This window comes from Peromyscus eremicus, chromosome 14 (assembly GCF_949786415.1).
Source record: "Peromyscus eremicus chromosome 14, PerEre_H2_v1, whole genome shotgun sequence".
Taxonomy (NCBI): domain Eukaryota; kingdom Metazoa; phylum Chordata; class Mammalia; order Rodentia; family Cricetidae; genus Peromyscus; species Peromyscus eremicus.
Genome location: NC_081430.1, coordinates 82884919 through 82904473, shown reverse-complemented (window position 1 = coordinate 82904473; position 19555 = coordinate 82884919). Strand labels below are relative to the sequence as shown.

Below are 19555 nucleotides of genomic sequence, written 5' to 3'. Positions count from 1 at the left end.
CGTGGCCGTGGAAAGAACTAGAGGCCCGGAGCCTCAGGGCAGGGAGTGTGACTCACAGGCAGCCACGTTGGGCTAAGAAGGGCAGTGAGGCCGAAGGCTTGGATGAATGGATACATCGTGCAGCAACCGGAGTGACCTTGAGACACCTGGGGGACACCTAGGGAGGATGGGCTCTCAGCCTTTCAGGATAGGCGACAGAAGTGGCAGCCCCAGTATACACCATGCAACAGCTGGGGTTGGTTCCCACCTAGGAACTGCCCACTGAGAAAACCGCCCCTCAGTGTCTATCTAGGTTCCTGGAGGCATGGCAAGGGGCCATCTGATCCTGGTGTGGATGTGAGGCCTGCCTGGCCAGCCAGGAGGGGACAGGACAGTGATCTGCCAGACTTCCCCTTGGGGCCTTTTGCGGGCCCAGATCCTCCGGAAGCCAGAGTCACTGGGCAGGATCCAGGACATGTTAACTTGCAAGGAGCTGGGCCTGCAGTCACGAAGCAGAAGAATATTGTAACCACCTCCTTTCTGCTGCTTTCTCCTTGTCCCCTTCTCTGGCTGTCACCTTCCGGCCACGTGCATAGCCTCTTCCCCTGATTTGCCTCAAAGCTAGGCCATGTTCCCTGCCCACCTTCCTTTTTTATTCTGGAGCTGAGGACCGAACCCAGGGCCTTGCACTTGCTAGGCAAGCGCTCTACCACTGAGCTAAATCCCCAACCCCAATGGATTCTTTTTTTTTTTTTTTTTTTTTTGGTTTATTTGTTTGTTTGTTTTTCGAGACAGGGTTTCTCTGTGTAGCTTTGCGCCTTTTCCTGGAATTCACTCTGTAGCCCAAGCTGGCCTCGAACTCACAGAGATCTGCCTGGCTCTGCCTCCCGAGTGCTGGGATTAAAGGCGTGCGCCACCACCGCCCGGCTCTTCCTTTTTTTATTCTCTCCTCACTCTTACGTTTCTCAACCTGTTTAGGTATCAGAGCACGTGGGAGTCTCAAGGGATACCATGAGCCATCGATACAGTTAATCTCATGATTGGAATTAGCTGGAAACAGTTTTCTTAGCAGAAACTAAGATGATCGCCTGTGTGTCTGTGGAAAAAAAAAACAACAACAACCAAACCCTCACACCAAAAAAACAGAAAGCCCAAACCCACCCAGCTATAGGCACACACACACACGCCATGGAAAGAGTGAACTGGACTATTGAGTGAAGTGTGATGATCTGTTGCCACATTTTTCCATTAATATTAGTTTATTGCTTGTTCATTTGTTCAATCGTGTACTAGCAAACAAGTAGTAACAGGCGCCGAAGGCTGGAGGATTTACAGAATGTGACTTAAAGCTGAGACCGTGCTGTTCATTAGCAGATGTTCCCCCTTACGGTGGGAGGTGTTAGCAGAGTTGGGCCTGAGCTCAGCAGGGGCCCCTGGTCGACATTCTCTCCCCTGGCGAGATCAGCTCCCCCTGCACACACACCCTCCCCCCACACACTTCCACTGTGGCTGCAGCACTGACTGGTCTGAGTCTGGCCTCTTGGGTTTCTGCCTTGAGATTCAGCTTGAGGCATGAACACATATCATGTGGCAAGCGGAGCCCCGCTACCCATTTCTCTTGGGTTGCAATCTGGGTTCCTAGTCTGTAACCCTAGCATCTGAGAGCTGGAGACTGGAGAGTCATAAGTTCAAGATCATCCTCAGCAGCACAACAAATCCAAGGGCAGCCTAGGACATGTGAGTCTCTGCTTCCAAAAACAGGTCAACAGAAGGAATCTGGGCCCCAACATTTCCATCCCAGACCCCCCCCCCCCCCCCCCCGTAGCCCAGACCACAGCCGAAGCCTTCTATCTGGCCTTCTTCCCTCCCCTCTCTTCTACTACCAATAGAGCCTAGAGACTAATGTTGGCTCCTGCTGAGGCTCCTCACCTTTGCTGGGTGCTGGTCACTTTGCCCAGCTTCCAGTGGATCTGAGAGGGAAAGAGTGTTTGTCATCCTAGGGACCCAGTACCCAACCAGTAATAGGCATGTATAAGTGCTTCTTAAAAAAAAGATTTACTTGGTGTGTGTAGCTAGAGTTTTCCTGCCTGGCCCACAGTCAGGGCAAATCTCTGTCACCCGCCAGTCCCACAGCCACTCAGACCTGACCAAGTAAACACAGAGACTTACATTGGTTACAAACTGTATGGCCGTGGCAGGCTTCTTGCTAACTGTTCTTACAGCTTAAATTAATCCATTTCTATTCATCTATACCTTGCCACATGGCTCATGGCTTACCGGCATCTTCACATGCAGCTTGTCATCATGACGGCTGGCAGTGTCTCTCTGACTCAGCCTTCTACTTCCCAGCTTTATTCTCCTCCTTGTCCCGCCTATACTTCCTGCCTAGCCAACGGCCAATCAGTGTTTTATTTATTGACCAATCAGCAACATATTTGCCATACAGAACATCCTACAGCAGGGGTGTGTGTGTGTGTGTGTGTGTGTGTGTGTGTGTGTGTGTGTGTGTGTGTACACGTATCCAGGTGCCCAAAGAGGCCAGAAGAGTGTGTGGGATTCCCTAGAGCTAGAGTTACATGTGACTGTGAGTCACCTGGTATGGATGTTAGGACAGGGCTTGAGTCTTCTGGAAGAGCAGCATGCGTGACTTTTGACCACTGAACCATCTCTCCAGCCCCATAAATGCTTCCTGGGGGCCATAGGAGGGTGTAAGAGGCCCAAGAATATGGATCCAAATCTGTTTTTTATTTCTCAAAACTTCAGTGTCCTCATCTGTAAAATGGTAATAATTAACAAAGGAGAGGGGATTTAGGATGAAGTGGTTTAGTAACCTGGCTTCTGTGCATCACGAATCCTGCAACCTTCTGCAGGTTGTAGACCTTCCATACATTCTAGTTTGTTTGTTTGTTTTCAATCACAAAGTAGGGAGCGTGGACATAAATTGGGAATCAGGTTATAGAGAGGCCTACATGAGAGGATGCACATGATGTGTATTTCTGATACAGAGCCCTGCACAGAGTGAAGTGTTCATTAAACCTTCATAGGGGGGCCGGAGAGATGGCTCAGGGGTTAAGAACACTGGCTGCTCTTTCAGAGGACCTGGGTTCAATCCCCAGTACCCACATAGCAGCTCACAACTGTCTGTAACTCCAATTCCAGGGGATCTGACACCTTCACACCAATGCACATTAAAAAAAAAGCATTCCTACCAGGTAACCTGAGTTCCCACTTCCTGCCCCTCCCTCATAAGCAGCCACTATCATTAATTTCCCAGGGTTTCCTTCTAAGGCTGCTTTATAAATATGCACAACATGCATCTGTATTTTCAGTAATTTTTTTTAACAACTTTACATCCCCCTCTACACCAGGAGTCAGCAAACTTCTTCCATAAAAGGCCACATGGTAAATATTTTCAGCTTCCTGTGACATATGGCTTCTGCAACCACTCAACCCGGCTGCTGAAGAGCAAAACCAGCCATAGACAGTGTGAGTGGCCGTGCTCCAGGGAGGCTTTATTTATGGAAACTTACATTTGAATTTTATATCATTTTCTCATGTCAAGAAACAGCCTTTTAACTGTTTTTCCAGCCGTTTAAAAATGTAAAGACCATTGTTAGGACACAGCCTGTATAAAGACAGCCAGGAGGTGGGATTTGGGCCGTTGTGTTTCCACATTTCAATATGTCTTGGAGAGTGTTCCTTCCTGATATGAAAGAGCTGTTAAAGACACCTGGCTCCATCCTGCGGCCATCTCTAGTTTAACCGCTCCTCTACTGGAGGTCACTCAATTACTTCTATTCCGTACAAACTATTTTGCTAATTCAAAACAGTGCTGCTCTGAAGAGCCTTATACTTGCATCATTTTGGACATGGACGCATGTTTTGGGACAGGTCCTTTCGAGGTGAAGAAGTGCTACAAGGAGAGAGGGGAGCAGAGCGGGACAGTAAAGACAGCCAGCCAGGGACAGGAGTCCCCAGGAAACCAAGCTTTGGGTTGATCGAGGATGGAGCTTTCACAATTGTTCTACCTTGAGAGAAGGGGGCTGCGGCCTCCCGTTGGGGGCAGCGATCAGCTGTGTAGCCATGGTGAGGAGACCCTCTCAGGTAGTTCCCATTGGCCAAAAATGGGACTCGGAAGTCACAGGTTTAAGGGATTGGCCACCACCCTTGCAGCTAAGGGGAAGCAGCAGGCTCCGTAGGGTCAGGAGGGCAGCAGCATCGCCAACGCAGGTTTACCTGCAGACGGGTCTCAGAGGTGGACCATCAGGCCCAAAGCCTTGCTGCCCTGTGCCAAGAGCCAGCATGGTCCGGTTGCTCTCTGAGGTCTCTCTCAGCTCCGCTCCTGCCAGCGACAGCTGAGAGTACCTGCTTTTGCAGTCTCAACAACACGTATGTCATTAAACTTTGGGAGCTTTGCTAGTCTGGTGGATTAAAACACGCTGTCTCAGGGGAATTTTTCATTGGTACATCTCCTAAGCAGAGAGTCCGAGCACTTGGGACTTCCTCCTCTGAGCTTTTTATTCTTCCCTTTTGTGGGTTTTCTTTCAGAACCTGTCCTCTCTTTAGATACTGTGATAATTTCTTTTTTGTCTGTGACATGATTGCACACACACACACACACACACACACACACACACACACACACACACACACCCCGCTTGCTCATCTGTCGTTTCACTTTTTTTTAAGGTGGTTTGGGCCAAGCAGAGGTTTTTGATCACCGTTGTTTGAGTGAGCGAGTGATGAATGGTGTTAAACACTTAGCATGATGCCCGTCACCTGCTGGGCACTAAATGGCCATCGCTTCCTTTTCCCCTGGTCCTCTCCGTTCTGCACTTTCAGAACTGTGCTCACTAAAGATGAGTCCCACCTCCATGCGTTTCTTACATTATTTTTCCTAATCAGGAACTCAAGGCAGGAACCTGGGGGCGGGAAATGAAGCAGAGCCCGTGGGGAACACTGCTTACTGGCTTGCTCTCTATGGCTTACTCAGCCCACCGCCTTATACAACCTGGGATCCCAGGGGTGGCACCATCTACAGGGAGCCAGGCCCTCCCACACCAACCATTAATCAAGAAAATACCCCCACAGACTTGCCTACAGGCCAGTCTGATGGAGGCTTCCTCTCAATGGAGGTTTCCTCTTCCCAGATGACTCTAGCTTGTGTAAGGTTGACAGAAAGCCAACCGGCAACATCCATCGTCATATTTTGTTCTTTTTAGACCCTCCCTTGCCCTTCCCACCATGGCTGCCCTTCAGTCTCTCCTGCTTCCTTGTATTACCGTGTGTTTCCACCCTCCCTCTTCCTTTCCTCTCACGCTCTTTCCGCGTTCACGACGCATCTCTAGATCCCGCACCCCCATCCATCCTCTCCGCACAAGTTCGGATGTCACTCTCCGACCTCTGAGGCTTTCTGGAGTCTCTCTACTAGGTAAGGTCTTTTTTTTTTTTTTTGCATCTGAAGCCCTGCGACTCTGTTATCCTCACAGTCCGTCTTGGGTTCTAGACATTTCCACACGTTTACCACACCTTTTTCTGAGCCTTGATTGCCTTATTTATGAAATAGAGTTTCTGGAAAGAGTAAGGATTTGGTTTTATTAAAAAGAAATATACTGCCTGATGTATAAAGCATTGTCTAAGAATTCAATATATATGTATCTATATATATACATAAAAAGTTTAAAAGCATAGTTACACATACACAGAACTCTCATGCCCACTGTTTACAGTTCCTTCCAGACCAGCAGGAAGGAGAATTTTTTTTTTGAGGCTTACTGTATAGCCTTGGCTAGCTTAAAACTCACAGAAATCCACTGCCTCTGCCCCCCAAATTCTGGGATTCAAAGTGTGCACTATCATGCCCAATGAGAGCTTATTCTCACTGGAAGTATAGTACCCATGTTATTCTTCAACTTACTGTTCTCATTCTAAAGTAGCAAGGATAGGGTGTGCAACTTAAAGCACCTGGCTCAGTGCTGGGTACTTAGCAACAGCACCCAGAGCTATTCTGCATACCATGTGTTGATATTTAAATGTTTTCCTTTTATCATCAAAGACCCTTTTCAAACAAAACAGTACAGGAGCCCTAAGTACTGCTATGTATGTAAACTAGACAGAGTAGTGCTTCCAGAGGAGAGTGAATGTGGATGGGGTGGACGTGGAATGTAGCAGCTTATGCCTGTGCTCTCCCTGCTGAACTGGGGCTTCCTTGTTTACTTTGCTGTAAGCCTCAGTCAGCCGACTTTTTGGATTTTTGTCATTTAACTCTCCCTGTCACATCAGTGGATGACAATGGATTGGGTTCAGAAGAGGTCCCAGATCGTTTAAAAAAAAAAATGTGTTAGAAGAGATTAGACACTTGGCCCTTTGTGTATAAGGATGCTTGGACTTTTTTCTTCTTCCTTTTAAGTGGAGAAGAATTTTAAATGTGACTGGGTCACATTTCCTCACTGGGGTGGGGCTGAGGGTGGGGTGCTATTCAGTCCAAACGGTAGCTGACTCTTCTGCCCCGTTGAAAATTCTGTCATGTTTTTCCTCTTATGAGCGCTCACTTGTATTCGTAAGGTATTGCATGGACTCCCTGTTCTCTCGGTCCTCTCCACAGCCCCGTGAAGTAGGTATTTCTAACTCTGCTGTTTTCTAACTCTGCTGCTGCTGCTGTTGCTGCTGCTGGGCTCAGAGGAGCTAAGCAATATGCTCAAGGCTACACTGCTGGAAGAGGCCACATTGGTCCTTTCTCCTCTAAGCATCCAGGTCCCCTCCCTCTAAGACTAGGGGAGTCCAGCTTGCTTGCCCAGCGTGCTGCTCTGAGAAGTAATTCAACTGGCCCTGAAGATCTTTGAAGTGTCTAGTGATGCACCAGCTTGCACACAGCTCTCTTGGGCAGTGTCTCTCAGAAGTACTGGAAAGATTTTGCTTTTGATGTATCAGATTGTGCTGACCTTCTCTTGAGAGGAGTGGGCCCGAGGTTTGGGTCTCAATTCCAGACCATTATCACTCTTAGAACTTCCGCATGGCTAACAGGACCTCTCCTACTCCAACCCCCAAACTCTGGAAGCAGGAAGAGAATTTGCTGCTGAAGGTTCTAGAAAGAGCAGCATTGAGGTTCCCAGGAGCCAAGGTCTGTGCCATAGGGCCTGGGGCAGGGCCTGGGATAGATGAGGTAACCAGGATCTGATAGTGTTCAAGTCTAGCTTCTATCAGCAGAGTGCTCATGGCTTGAGCACATGGAACCAACCGCTCTGGAGTAAGAGGGAGCAAGGGTCCCAGACCATATCCTATTAGGGCACGGGAGCCAATGGGGAGAAATGGGGTGGGACCTGACAAGTGCAGATCACCCCTCAGTCCCGGCTGACTTCCACTGGGGTCTGGGCTGACACAGAACATGGGCTCTGGAGTCAGGGTGGTCTATCTGGAATCCCAGTGTGCTGGTTTAGCTGTTTTATAATGTTGGGTGAGTCTTTGGCCCCTCTCAGCTTCCATGTTCACATGTCCTCACACCCACCATGGTCCAGATGTTGTTCTGTATACAGTGGCTCTCATACCACTGTCAGAATGCTAGAGTATTTACAGTAGAGGCCCTCCAATAACAAACATGTGGAAGATCTGTTCAAGTTTATGAGATAAACAATTCAAAGGGTTGTCAAAGAACAAGCAATAAATATATTCACAAACAAAATTTCAACCTCAGAAGTATCTATGAAGGGAGGGTTGGAGAAATGGTTCAGCTGTTAAGAGCACATGCTGTTCTTACAGAGAACCCAAGATCAGTTCCCAGCACCCACAGGCATCTCACAATCACTATAACTTTAGCTCCAGGGGATATGATGCCTCTGGCCTCAGCAGGCACCTGTACTCACATGGATATACCCACACATAGCCACCCACATATACACACAAAAATATATTTTTTTTGCTCTGATTGTTTTTTTGTCTTTTGTTTTTCAAGACAGGGTTTCTCTGTGTAGCCCTGGCCATCCTAGAAATAGTTTTGTAGACCAGGCTGGCCTTGAACTCACAGAGATCCGCCTGCCTCTGCCTCCCAAGTGCTGGGATTAAATGCATGTGCCACCACTGCCTGCACAAAAATAATTTCTTAAATTAAAATTTAAAAAGGAGAGAAAAGCAACACTGACATGTCATTATTATGCTTATTCAATTAATGTATTACAAAACTTAAAAATAAGACGGGAAGTAGCAGACCGTACATGCCTGTAATCCCAGCTCTGTAAAGGAAAAATACAATTATGAGGCTAGCCTGAGCTACATAGCAGACTCTCAATAATGATGATGGCAACAACAATAATTACTATTATAGGCTACGCTAGTGAGTGTGTGCTCTGTGTGGTACATTTATGCACTTTATTCAGTTTTAAACCCACTTTTAAATTTTAACTGATATGAAAAAACCCTATAAAAATTATATATATGAATGGGGTTCCATGTAATGTTTGATACATGTATGTACTGTGACACTTACATGTTTTGAAATGACCCCTTCAGAAAACAATACACCAAAATATATTAAAGCTGAAGATGTTTGCAATCTTGGATACCGTCTTGGTAGCCTGAGGAACTGAGTTCATCCTAATGTCATAACTGTCTTCAAAATGTTTGTTATTAAAAGCTTTCCAAACACATAAAGTACAATGGCTAAATAAAAGTAGTTATTAAAAACTGAGTGCTGGGGAAATGGTTCAGTTGCTGAAGGGCTTACTACACAATCGAGAGAAGCTGAGTTCAATCATGGGGGCGGGGGCAGGTATGGGCTCACACACCTGTAGTTCCAGCCCTAGAGAAGTGGAGACAGGAGATCCCTGTCTCAACCACCACCACCACCACCACCACCACCACCATCATCATCACCATCACCATCATCATCACCATCACCATCATCATCATCATCACCACCATCATCATCATCACCATCTGCACACGTGACTTTGCTCTGTGTGGTCCATTGGCTTCCTGACCACCCATGCTAGCCCAACTGGCGAGCTCTAGGTTCAGCGAGAGAACTTATCTCCAAAAGTAAGCTGGAAAGTAATTGAGGAAGATGATGCCCGGTGTCAAACTCTGACCTCCACATACATTTGCACACGTGTGCATATGCACCTTCACACAACTGTGCACACACATAAACACACACACACAAATCAAACATATAGAATGAAACAATTAAATGGAACAATTAACCCCCCTAAAGGAATATTTTTGTAAAATTTACGCTTATTTTTTTGTTTGTTTGTGGGGGCGCATGGTGTGCACGTGCAGATCAGAGGACAACTTGCAGCAGCCTGTTCCCCCACCGCGTGTGGTCCAGGGATCGAACTTAGGTGGTCAGGCTTGGTGGCAAGTGCCTCTGCCCACTGAGCCATCTCGTCGACCCTAAAGGAATATTTTAACAGGAGAAAATATATCACACGTGTGGGATTCTCCACAGTGAAAAACAACCATCTAAAAATGCAACAGGAGTATGTCTCTGAGTTGTGATTCAGATCAACAGCCATAGGGCATGGGAAATGATAAATCTGGGGGGAAGTGTGTAATTGCATGGAGTAGAGCATAATGTTAAGTAAAAAATTTTAAATTGTATCTACAGCTGATGATACTCTTATAAAATCATATATGTGAGCAAAGGTTGAAAAATAGGCAAAAGTATCTGCTGTGTTGGGATGGGAGATGATGGACTCTTTTTTTCTCTTTGAACATGGCCATTGCATTATTTTCATATTAATTAACTGGGAGATAGATCCTAGACTCTGCCCCTGAATGATCTGTGCATATATATTTGTTGTTCACCTATTCCACATGTTTTATATAGAGGCTTATATGGAGAAGTGGCAGGGCCAGGTGTGGTGGTGAGGCAAACCTGTAATCCCAGCACTGGGAAGGCTGAGGCAGGAGGACAGTGAATTTGAGGCCAGCCTGGACCAGGCTTCAAAATAAAAAAAATTTAAATGGAGTTGGGGATGTAGCGGTGATAGAGTGCTTGCCTAGCATGCGCACATTCCTGGGATTTATCCCCAGCACTAGGGATAAAAATAGCAGGGTTTGGGCACAGACCACGGTTTCAGTGCTGGGCTGGCCCATGAGTGGACTCTCCAAGACTCCCAGAATACCAGAACTACACAGGAAAGTCTGATGCTTCATGTTGTAGTCAGAGGTCCTGAGGCCCAGAGAGGCTGGGTTTCCTAAATATTCCAACAGGGGTAGGTCCTCCCCCTTAGAAGACTGGCCACCCTTGGTCCTTTTATCTGGGCACTTATCCATCTAGAATCAGCCATGTCTGGGTGGGGAGAAGGCACCTTAATGGAGCGCATTCTTCTAGGGCAAGTGCTGGGTTGAGGGCAGCCAGCTGATGGAGGGCCGAGAGATGCCGTTCTTGGGATGCAAACCCCCAGGCCATGGTCATCTCCACAGGACCCTGAATGGCCTCAGCCAGACCCGCCCCTTGCAGCAGCACACAGGGCTGTCCAGGACCGTTCGTCGTTACCCGGCCGCTGATGCCAATGGCCAGCTGACTTCCAACGCCTTGCCTTCGGGACCAGGACTTGAGCTGAGAGATGGCACCCAGCCAGCATCGCATGTGAACCACCTCTCACCCCCTTGGGGTAAGGTTGCATCTGGACCTAGGAGAGCAGAGAGGATCTAAATCCGACCCATCCTTGCCCTACCTCTGCTTCCGCCTCCACCCTCAGAGGACAGAGCTGTCACCTTGTCCTTCACTGTTTCAGCCAGCCAACAAACAGTATTGGTGCACTCGCTTTGTGCCAAGTTCCAGAGTGTCAAACTAATCCATCTGGACCCTAGGACTTTGACGGCAGTCTGCCGTCTCCTGCTCTGTCATCTCTGGTCTGCCTTTGCTTCCTCCATGTCCAGCTGGGGCCTCAATTCCCTGACTCACGTCCTTCCACACTATCCTTCTGCAAACTCCAACCCTGGACCCGTGCAGCCAGCTGCTGCTTCTAGGAAACCCCCAGCGTTTCCGGACACCTGTCACCACACACACCGCCATTGCCTGCCGCCCTCGCTTCCTCCTTGGTGTTTCCCTGGCTTCGCCACACCCTGCTAAATGAAGCCGGTAACCAGATCCCTCCCCGCAAACCTGATTCTCCCCATTCCTCAGGCCTTATCTTCCTCTATTTCCCCTGGGAACCCCCCCCCTCTGCCAGCCGGAACTGTGTTCCACTCTCTGGCCTTGTGCTCAAAGCCTAAGTCTGCACTCTTTGGCTGTGTGATGAAGGGCGCCCTGGATATCGCTCTGCCTCAGTCCAACTGTAAAACGAAATATTCTGTTAGACAGTTGAGAATTGCCAGGGCGGTTTTGAATGGCTCCTCTCGCGGCAGGACGTATCAGTGTGCGCGAAGCGTGAGCCTAAGGGGGCCTATCTGGGCACTTCTTGCAAACATTGCCCTACCTTGACCACAGACTGGGTGTCCAGGTCTTAGCAGGTGCTGTGAGATGTACCTCTCGTCCTAAGGGCCTTTTGCACCAGGCTCTGGAGATCAAGGTTATGCTTTGGCTCTGTCCAGGACCCAAGCCCTCTCTCTGCAGGGCTGAACCTCACGGAGAAAATCAAGAAGATCAAGGTCGTCTTCACCCCTACCATCTGCAAGCAGACCTGTGCCCGTGGTCGCTGTGCCAATAGCTGCGAGAAGGGTGACACCACCACCCTGTACAGCCAGGGTGGCCATGGGCATGACCCCAAGTCTGGCTTCCGTATCTGTGAGTCCCCTTCCCACAGACGGTCTTGGCGTGGTGGTGGTGGTGGTGGTAGTGGTGGTGGGGAGGCTGCCTCTCAGGGACGCCTTGGCCTGCAGTCTCCTGTCCTCCAGTTCTGTCACTAGTTATAAATCACAGCCAGGAGTGAAGCTTATCCCGGCTCTGTCCCAACCGGGCTGTGTGACTCCAGGCAAGTCACACAACCTCTCTGAGTCCTTGATAGAGAAGAAGCATGCCCCTGCCTGTGCTCTAGGTTATCGTGGTAGGCAGGAGAGACATGAGGAGGCTTCTCTGAAAAGCAAGTTGTGTGCTTGTCTTCACTCCAAGGGCTTCAAGGAAAGGCCCTGCATTTCAAGGGGCTCCACATCCTCCAAGCCCCTCCCCCCCCCAAATTTGGTGTCTCACCTCCCTGCTTGCTTGTCACCAACTGGAGGTCAGCCGCCAATCACTCTGAGTGTTGTTGTAGATTTCTGCCAGATCCCCTGCCTGAATGGAGGGCGCTGCATTGGCCGGGATGAGTGCTGGTGTCCAGCCAACTCCACAGGGAAGTTCTGCCATCTGCCTGTCCCACAGCCAGACAGGGAGCCTCCAGGGAGAGGGCCCCACCACAGAGCCCTGCCAGAAGGGCCCTTGAAGCAATCCACCTTCATGTTGCCTCTCTCCAACCAGCTCGGTGAGTGCCAGCGATTTGGGGCAGCCAGCCTGCGCGGTTCACCGGGTAGGGTGTGCCATTGCTGTGCCAGGCCGGGACAGGTCTCCATGACGTTCCCTATACTTCTGCCTCCCATCGGAGTTCCTCCGTGTGTGTGTGTGTGTGTGTGTGTGTGTGTGTGTGTGTGTGTGTGCCCTTCACCTGTGCTGGGGAAGACAATGCAGCTTATGGAGCCCCCAGCACCCCACCCCCCAGCCTGGGCAATAGGGAGGGAATGGGCGGGGGGGGGGGGGGGAGAGAATTCAGCATGCATTTCATTTCCCCGCCTTCTGTTAATAGGTGACTAATTAAAGGCACAAATATACAGGATTCTATAGGAGTTGGGATGGCTGGGTGGTGGGATGACCCTCGGGTGTCCCTTGACTGTGGCTTGCATGTGGTTCGATGGTACTCAGGGCTTCACACCGTCACAGAGGAGGTAGAATCAGAAAGAACTTTGCGGCTTTCAATGCAGAGCCTGCCATGGAAAAGTTACCACTTCTTCCTGTCTGGGGGTTCGGGGGTGGGGAGCATTGTTCTGGTTCCACATAACAGGCAAAGAAATGGAAGGAGGCATTTGGAGAGACACACAGTCTGGAGGCCGACTGAACTAGGGTGGTGGGCACTCTTCATAGGGCAGAAAAACGAGGTAGAAGCCCTTCTTGGCTCTGACCCCAACCCTTCCGCCTAGCCTCTGTGAACCCCTCGTTGGTGAAGGTGCATATTCACCACCCGCCTGAGGCCTCTGTGCAGATCCACCAGGTGGCCCGGGTCCGGGGTGAGGTGGATCCCCTGCGGGATGAGAACAGTGTGGAGACCAGAGCTTCTCATCGGCCCCCTGGCAGCCCACGCCACAGCCCCTGGGCCGGTAACAGCATACCTGCTCAGGCTGGAGAGGCCCCTCGGCCACCAACCCCAGTGCTGTCCAGGCGCCAGGGACTTCTGGGCCGGTGTTACCTGAGCACAGTGAATGGACAGGTAAGAGAACAAAGCTTCTGCCTCAGCTCTTCAGGTGTCTAGGACGGCTATGGCATCCCCGGTCTGTAGTTCTCTCTCTCTTCCTTGTTCCGTTTCCCACATGGGCAAATCCACAGCACAAAGGTCCCTGAGTGGGTTGGAGATGCAGTTCAGTTGGTAGGATGCTTGCTTCATATGCAGAAGGCCCCCGGTTTGATACCTAGCACCACATAAACCAGGCATCGTGGTACACTCCTGTAATCCCAGCACTTAGGAGTTAGAGGCAGAAGGATCAAAAACTTAAGGTAATCCTTGGCTACATAGTGAATTCAAGGCCAGCCTGAGCTACAGAGACTCTGTCTAAAAAGGGGAGGGATGCTGAATGTGGAGAGGCCGGGTCTTCTCCCTGAGCTGCGTATAGTGCCTGTCAGTGCCAGGCACACAGAAGGGGACCACGGAAGTCCCCCTGTAGAAGAGCCCTTGCTAGTACCTGCTGTCTAAGACAACCTAGAGTCTGGACTCAGAAAATTACTGGCTTTCTGTGAGTTGAGCCTAGGACCCTTGATGCATGGACAGCGGGTGTCACATGTGTCTATGGTCTTTCTTATTTTTCCCCCCAGTGTGCGAACCCCCTGTTGGATCTGACTTCTCAGGAGGACTGCTGTGGCAGTGTGGGGACCTTCTGGGGGGTGGCCTCATGTGCTCCATGCCCACCCAGACCAGGTGAGTACTGGTATCAAGATAGAGGGCTACAGGGGGTACGGGGGAAGTGCTCCATCCCCATCCCTCACCACCAAGGGTTCCCAAGGCCCGGCAATATTTCCAGATGTGTCTCAAGGAGCCAGCTCAGCCCCTCTGCCCAGCAGCTAGGTCTCCGCTCAACCATGTAGTCTGTGTGGGGATCCCACTTTTGCAGTAGATTATAGGGGTGCCAGCCAGTGATGGACCCCTTCCATCTTCTCACATACACCTGTGCCTAGGCCCCAGGACCCTAGAATGTCTCCCTCCTTTCTCTGAGAGCCTTGGGCCTCCTTCTCCCCTCCTGGACCAAAGGTGAGAGCCTGTCTGAAAATGCCCTCAACCTCGGGGTGTGAGAGCCCCGGTTCCTTGCCCCCTTTTGGATGACTGGGTAAATCTCAACACACATTCATTCATTCATTTGTTCACTCAGCAGATACTGGCTGGATGCCTCTTATGTGCCAGACACTGAGGATTCAGTGAGCAAAAACCCATTTACACCGCTCCCAGAGGTCTTATTCCGATGTCTGGAGGGGTGACCAGGTGTCTGTGCCTGAGTATGGCTTCTGCCTACTCAGTCTGTCTCCCTGTCGTCCCCCCCGCCACCCGCCCCCAGGCCTCATTCCTGGGCCTGGACCTGGCACGCATTCTTCTTGCCTGTCAGCAGTCAGCTCTGTGAGCTGGTTCTGTGGGGGGCCTGGAGCACAGCCCAAAGGTGGGAGGAGCAGGGCTGTTCCCAGCACCAGACTCAACAGTACAAGCCGTGACTACATTTTCCACACTAAAAGTAAGTGCAGATGGTTCCACAGTACGGTGTGTTTCTGTGAAACAGCAAAGGGTTGTATTCGACTCAGAGGTTTTCCCATCCAACACGTGTCAGGAGCCAGCCTCTGCTCTGCCTCCTTACCACTCTCTGCCTTGGCCCCCGCTCTTGTGAAGTCTGGCACCGGAGGGGAATAGTGTCAGCCCGAGAGGGTTGCTATGGTTAGTACATGAGCGGGACCACATGGCACATGTTATGGATGACCCTCCGTATCTCCAGTTCTGTAACTGCAGATTCAACCAATCTCAGGTCAAAAATATTTGCAAGACAGGGCCAGTGAGATGGCTTTGCACCTGCCACTAAGCCCGACAACCTGAGTTCATGGGGGACCCACATGGTGGAAGAGCTGACTTCATGCATTGTCCTGTGACCTCCACGTGCCCTGTGTGATACTCACACACTCACACACATACACGTGCCCACACACAAAAATAAATAAAAATGTAGTTAATTTAAAAAAAAATTTGAAGGACAATTCAAGTTCCAAAATGTAAAACTTGAATTTGCTTTTCACAGCACTTGATGCTGAAACCACACAAAATGAAGTAGTTGCTAGGTGATCGTGCGCTCCTATAGCTTCCTCCCGCTTCCTCAGTCTGGGATCTTGTGTCTACAGCAGTCACATGAGCCTTGTTTGCCTAACCCCTAACACCTGGTTTACTGTACAGTTGGGTCTCTACACACAGACTTTTTTCTTGTCAGAGTCCCTAAAAACTATATAGTGCTAATTTGCACATAATTTACGTATGCTTAAAATATTATAATCAATTTAGAAGTGACTTAAAGTTGTATGAGAGGATATACATAGGTTATATACTTTACCATTTTGTGTAAGAGACTGGAGTAGCCACAGGTTTTGTTAGCTGTGGGGGTTCTGGAGCCAATCTCTCATGGATACTGAGGGGAGGCTGTGTATTGAAGATGATGGTGGTGATGATGATGATGATGTCTCCTCAGGAAAGGGAGAAGGGACAAACTGACCTTGGGAGAAACATATCAGTCTACTCGGGGACTTTGCAAAAAGCTAGGGACATTTTGTGTGCATATGCCACTTTTCTTGTGTTCCCTCCTCAAGCCAATTCTTGGGACTTCTTTGGTGTAGTCCATGAGTATTATCACTAATGAAGACACATTTGGTGTGAAGGCTCTGAGTGGACCATGGCGAATGGGCTAGAAGCAATGCCTCCCCTCTCCAAGCTTGTAGCCCCATGGGCTGTCGGTTGGCTTTAGAGGTAGCCTAGTGTAGCATCTGGACCAGTACTGTGTGCTGTGGGGACAGACAGTGCCACCGGGCTACTGGTGAGTCCTGGGGCACTTTTGTTCAAATTAGGAAAGGGGATCCTTCCCTATGACCAGAGCCATCTTCATGAACATGCAGATCTACAGTGTGGGTGACACCATAAGATTCTGTGCTTTTCCACTGTATACAACTTGCCTGTCTCTACACTGAGGGGTCAGGAGCACCGGCTGAAGCTGTGAATCAGGGACAGCTTCTTAGAGGAGGTGACATACAGGATGATGACTAGGGGGGACAGTCAAAGGAGTGGGGAAGAATTTAGCGGTCCTAGGGAATTGTATTTGTAGGTGAGACCAAGATGGCAACATGGTTCCCGGAGTGAGGCATGCAGGGATTCTAAGTGCATTGTATAGGCTGGCTCCTGCACACAGGTCATTGGGCTTGGTGGCAAGCATCTACTGTTGAGCCGTCTCTCTGGGCCCCAGACATCTACTGGTTATGGGATTTAAGCAGGGGCATAGGACCCTGCTTGTTCAGGGTGCAGAGATGCAGGCTGTAGGGATTGCTGTGGTCAGTGAGAGATCCTTGGCTTGCTCCTCTTAGCAGGGGCCAGTGTGCACAGTGACCGTAACACCAGTTCTAAAGGACATCCTCACTTGGAAGGTGGGAATGCGTGAGAAGACCAACATTTGCACTTTGGGGTCTGTTTGCCTGCCTACCTACCCCACTCAGGGTCTGGGCTGTGTGCCAGTCTTGTAAGATTAACTCAATGGTTGACTAAGGACCTGGATCCTAGTAGAGCTGGCCACCTTTGACCATTCAGGGCCTGGACCTCAGCCACGGTGGGCATGGGAGATCTTTGGATCAGTTGTACCACATGTATGTGACAGGGCAAAGCACAGACTGAACCTCCATGGGCACACTCAAAACTCAGCTCTTTCTCGGCATCTCTCAGGTGGTGCCCCAACCTTCTCCCTCCCCCCCACCAAGTGCTTGGCACAGCTCGGTGAGCTGGGCAGCAGGGTACAGACCCTGGAATGGCAAGCATTCTGGCATACTGAGCAAGAAATAACAAAGACCAGGGCAACATAAACATTTCAAACCCACGACAGTGCAGCCGAGCACCGTACGGGGAAGGGGCAAGGCATTCAGGAACCTTGTTTGTGTTGACGGTTGGCCAAGACATCTAGCACCACACCTTACCCCAGGGCTCGCAGGGGTGTTTCTTTAAGTGGCTTGACAAACAAGCTACTGTGCAAGCGTCGTCCTTGAGGACAAAAGACGCTGCTGAATGAGTTTGGGGGGATGCTTGGCAGGAAAAGCAGAACTTCTGGATTCTAGAGCGTTCCCATCCTCGGTGCCTTTCCTTTTCTCTCTCCTCTGATAAAATGGGACTGTGTCCCCTAGGGAAAGCTTTGTCTTCCCCGGTGGCGGCATCAAAGTCATGATGTCAGCGAGAGGATGGGGAGCCGAGGACCCACGGGACTCCATGGCTTCCCCCAGGTCACATTGGTCTTTCGAGGCTCCGTGCCTGACTGTTGATGACAGTCACTGTAGAAAGTTACTCTTTCTAATATACCAAAGGACTGCCTTGAATTCTCAGTTCCAACCACACAGACGATTCCCTTTTCTTCCAGAGGAATTTCAGCGCCCCATTCCTCAAGGAGATGGCTCTAAGAGTCGGTCTAGACCTACTGTGATCCCCTCCTCTCTCCTCCCTCTAAGTGAGTGATACAGCATGTCCCCCAGTGACCTCTGGGATTTAGCCTGATCCCTGCCTTCCTGACCCCTTGGGAGTCAGTAAAAAAGTCCCCAGCCCAGAGTCTCTTCAGTGTCCTGCCAGAGTCTGGGAACACACCGCTTTCGAGAGTCGCTTTGATTGAGGCCATATTTTTGAGTTTCCATATAAGACAGACATCTGTGTTAACTGGAAAGTTGGCAGCTGCCTCATCAGGCTTGGCACTGGCTGTGTCAACCCCAAGGCCCCTTTGCTGGAACGGGTGGGGCTGGCACTTGGCTCCAGACCGGCCGTGGTGGGCTCCAGCTGTTTGCCACGAGAATGTCTTTCCATCTGCCTGGCCTGGGATGAGTTTACCTCAGGACCCAGGCCCCCTCCCTGGTTCTCCAGGGGCTGCAGACTCTGTCCCTCTGTCCTTCCAGAAAGACAGCATCTTGTGAACGTGAATGCCTGCCACTTGCTGAACCGTCGCTGTACTTACATTCTCATTTAATTTGCATAAGCACAAACTGGGGATCTTGAAGCCCATTTAACAGATGGGGAAACGCAGCCCCAAGGAGGCTGAAGAACTCCTCGAAGACTGCAGGGTGAGGACAAGTAAAGCTAGCACTCGAAGCCCAGTGTGTCTGAACCTCAGATGGCCCAGATCTGGACCTGCTTGCGAGAGACACAGCCTAGGGCACTAGACTGGGAGGCATCCTGGGAGTATGCATGCCAGCCTCGTATTTCATGAGTGACTTGTGCATGAAGGATCATGCCCATCCAAATTGGCAGGCAGGCAGGTTGGCAGCATGTAACCCAGGCCTAAGTGTTAATGGAGGCATGCTCAAATAATTGCCCTATATAGAAGGAGGGAGGCTGTTTCCGAGGGATCCTAAGGAGAAAAAAATAAGAGGGTAGATATTTCTGGAAAGCAGAGCTCAACCTGAAACTGAAAAAAGGGTGCAACTTACTAGAGACTGCAAGTGCTCAGCAATAAAATGCCCTGTGCCTGGAGGTACCAAGATCCTTCTTGCAAGAGGTATACCTGTCAAGAACAGGTGTTTTGGGGGTGAGGAAGTAGGTTGACTTGAGAGGATGAGGGCCTGTGAGTGTGGTTAAGATTTATTGGTAGTTCATAGGACGAAAGCTCTGTCCCATAAGGAGTGTTAGAGGAGTAGTCTGTGATGTCAGTCCTGGGGAATGTTGGGTCTGTGAGGGTTTGTGGAGATTTGGGGCAGAGAGCCTTAGGGCAAGTCCCAGCAGCAATGAGAGTATTGTCACCATCACCCCTGGCAACTGTTTCTTTAGAGATCTAGAAGGCCTTCGTATTGCATGAATCCTGATGATGCTTCCAGGTGTCACGGAATACCATATCCAATATTCAGAAGGACCTGGGGCCTAGGTCTGTCTTTTTCTGACTCCTACTTCTGGTGCTCTGAAATTCACTGTCTGTAGGTGGATTTCTGGAGCTCTGGCTCGGGCATTTAAAAGCCGAAGGACCTCAGCTTGGGGAACAACTGTACTGGGGTAGCGTTTTTCTCTTCTCCAGAACCCGAGTTGAGACACCAGTCTCCGGTCCTAGGGAAATGGGATTTACTGAATTCCAGTCAAGCTGAGAAAGTATTATCTGTGGCTGGGCGGTGCTCTGGGAGCTTCTTCCAAAGGACTTGAAGCCTCCTGGGGAT

The 19555-nt window shown here is 50.0% G+C and overlaps 1 protein-coding gene across 1 annotated transcript in view; it reads left to right on the top strand.

Moving 5' to 3' along the window:
• The window catches only part of Ltbp2 (latent transforming growth factor beta binding protein 2), an 88040-nt gene that overhangs the window by 30821 nt on the left and 37664 nt on the right, over positions 1-19555 (top strand). The window contains exons 4-9 of the mRNA XM_059279535.1: positions 1781-1800; positions 10402-10592; positions 11537-11707; positions 12171-12377; positions 13087-13373; positions 13973-14075. Coding sequence (XP_059135518.1) covers positions 1781-1800; positions 10402-10592; positions 11537-11707; positions 12171-12377; positions 13087-13373; positions 13973-14075 — 979 coding nt within the window. The remainder of the gene's footprint in view (positions 1-1780; positions 1801-10401; positions 10593-11536; positions 11708-12170; positions 12378-13086; positions 13374-13972; positions 14076-19555) is intronic.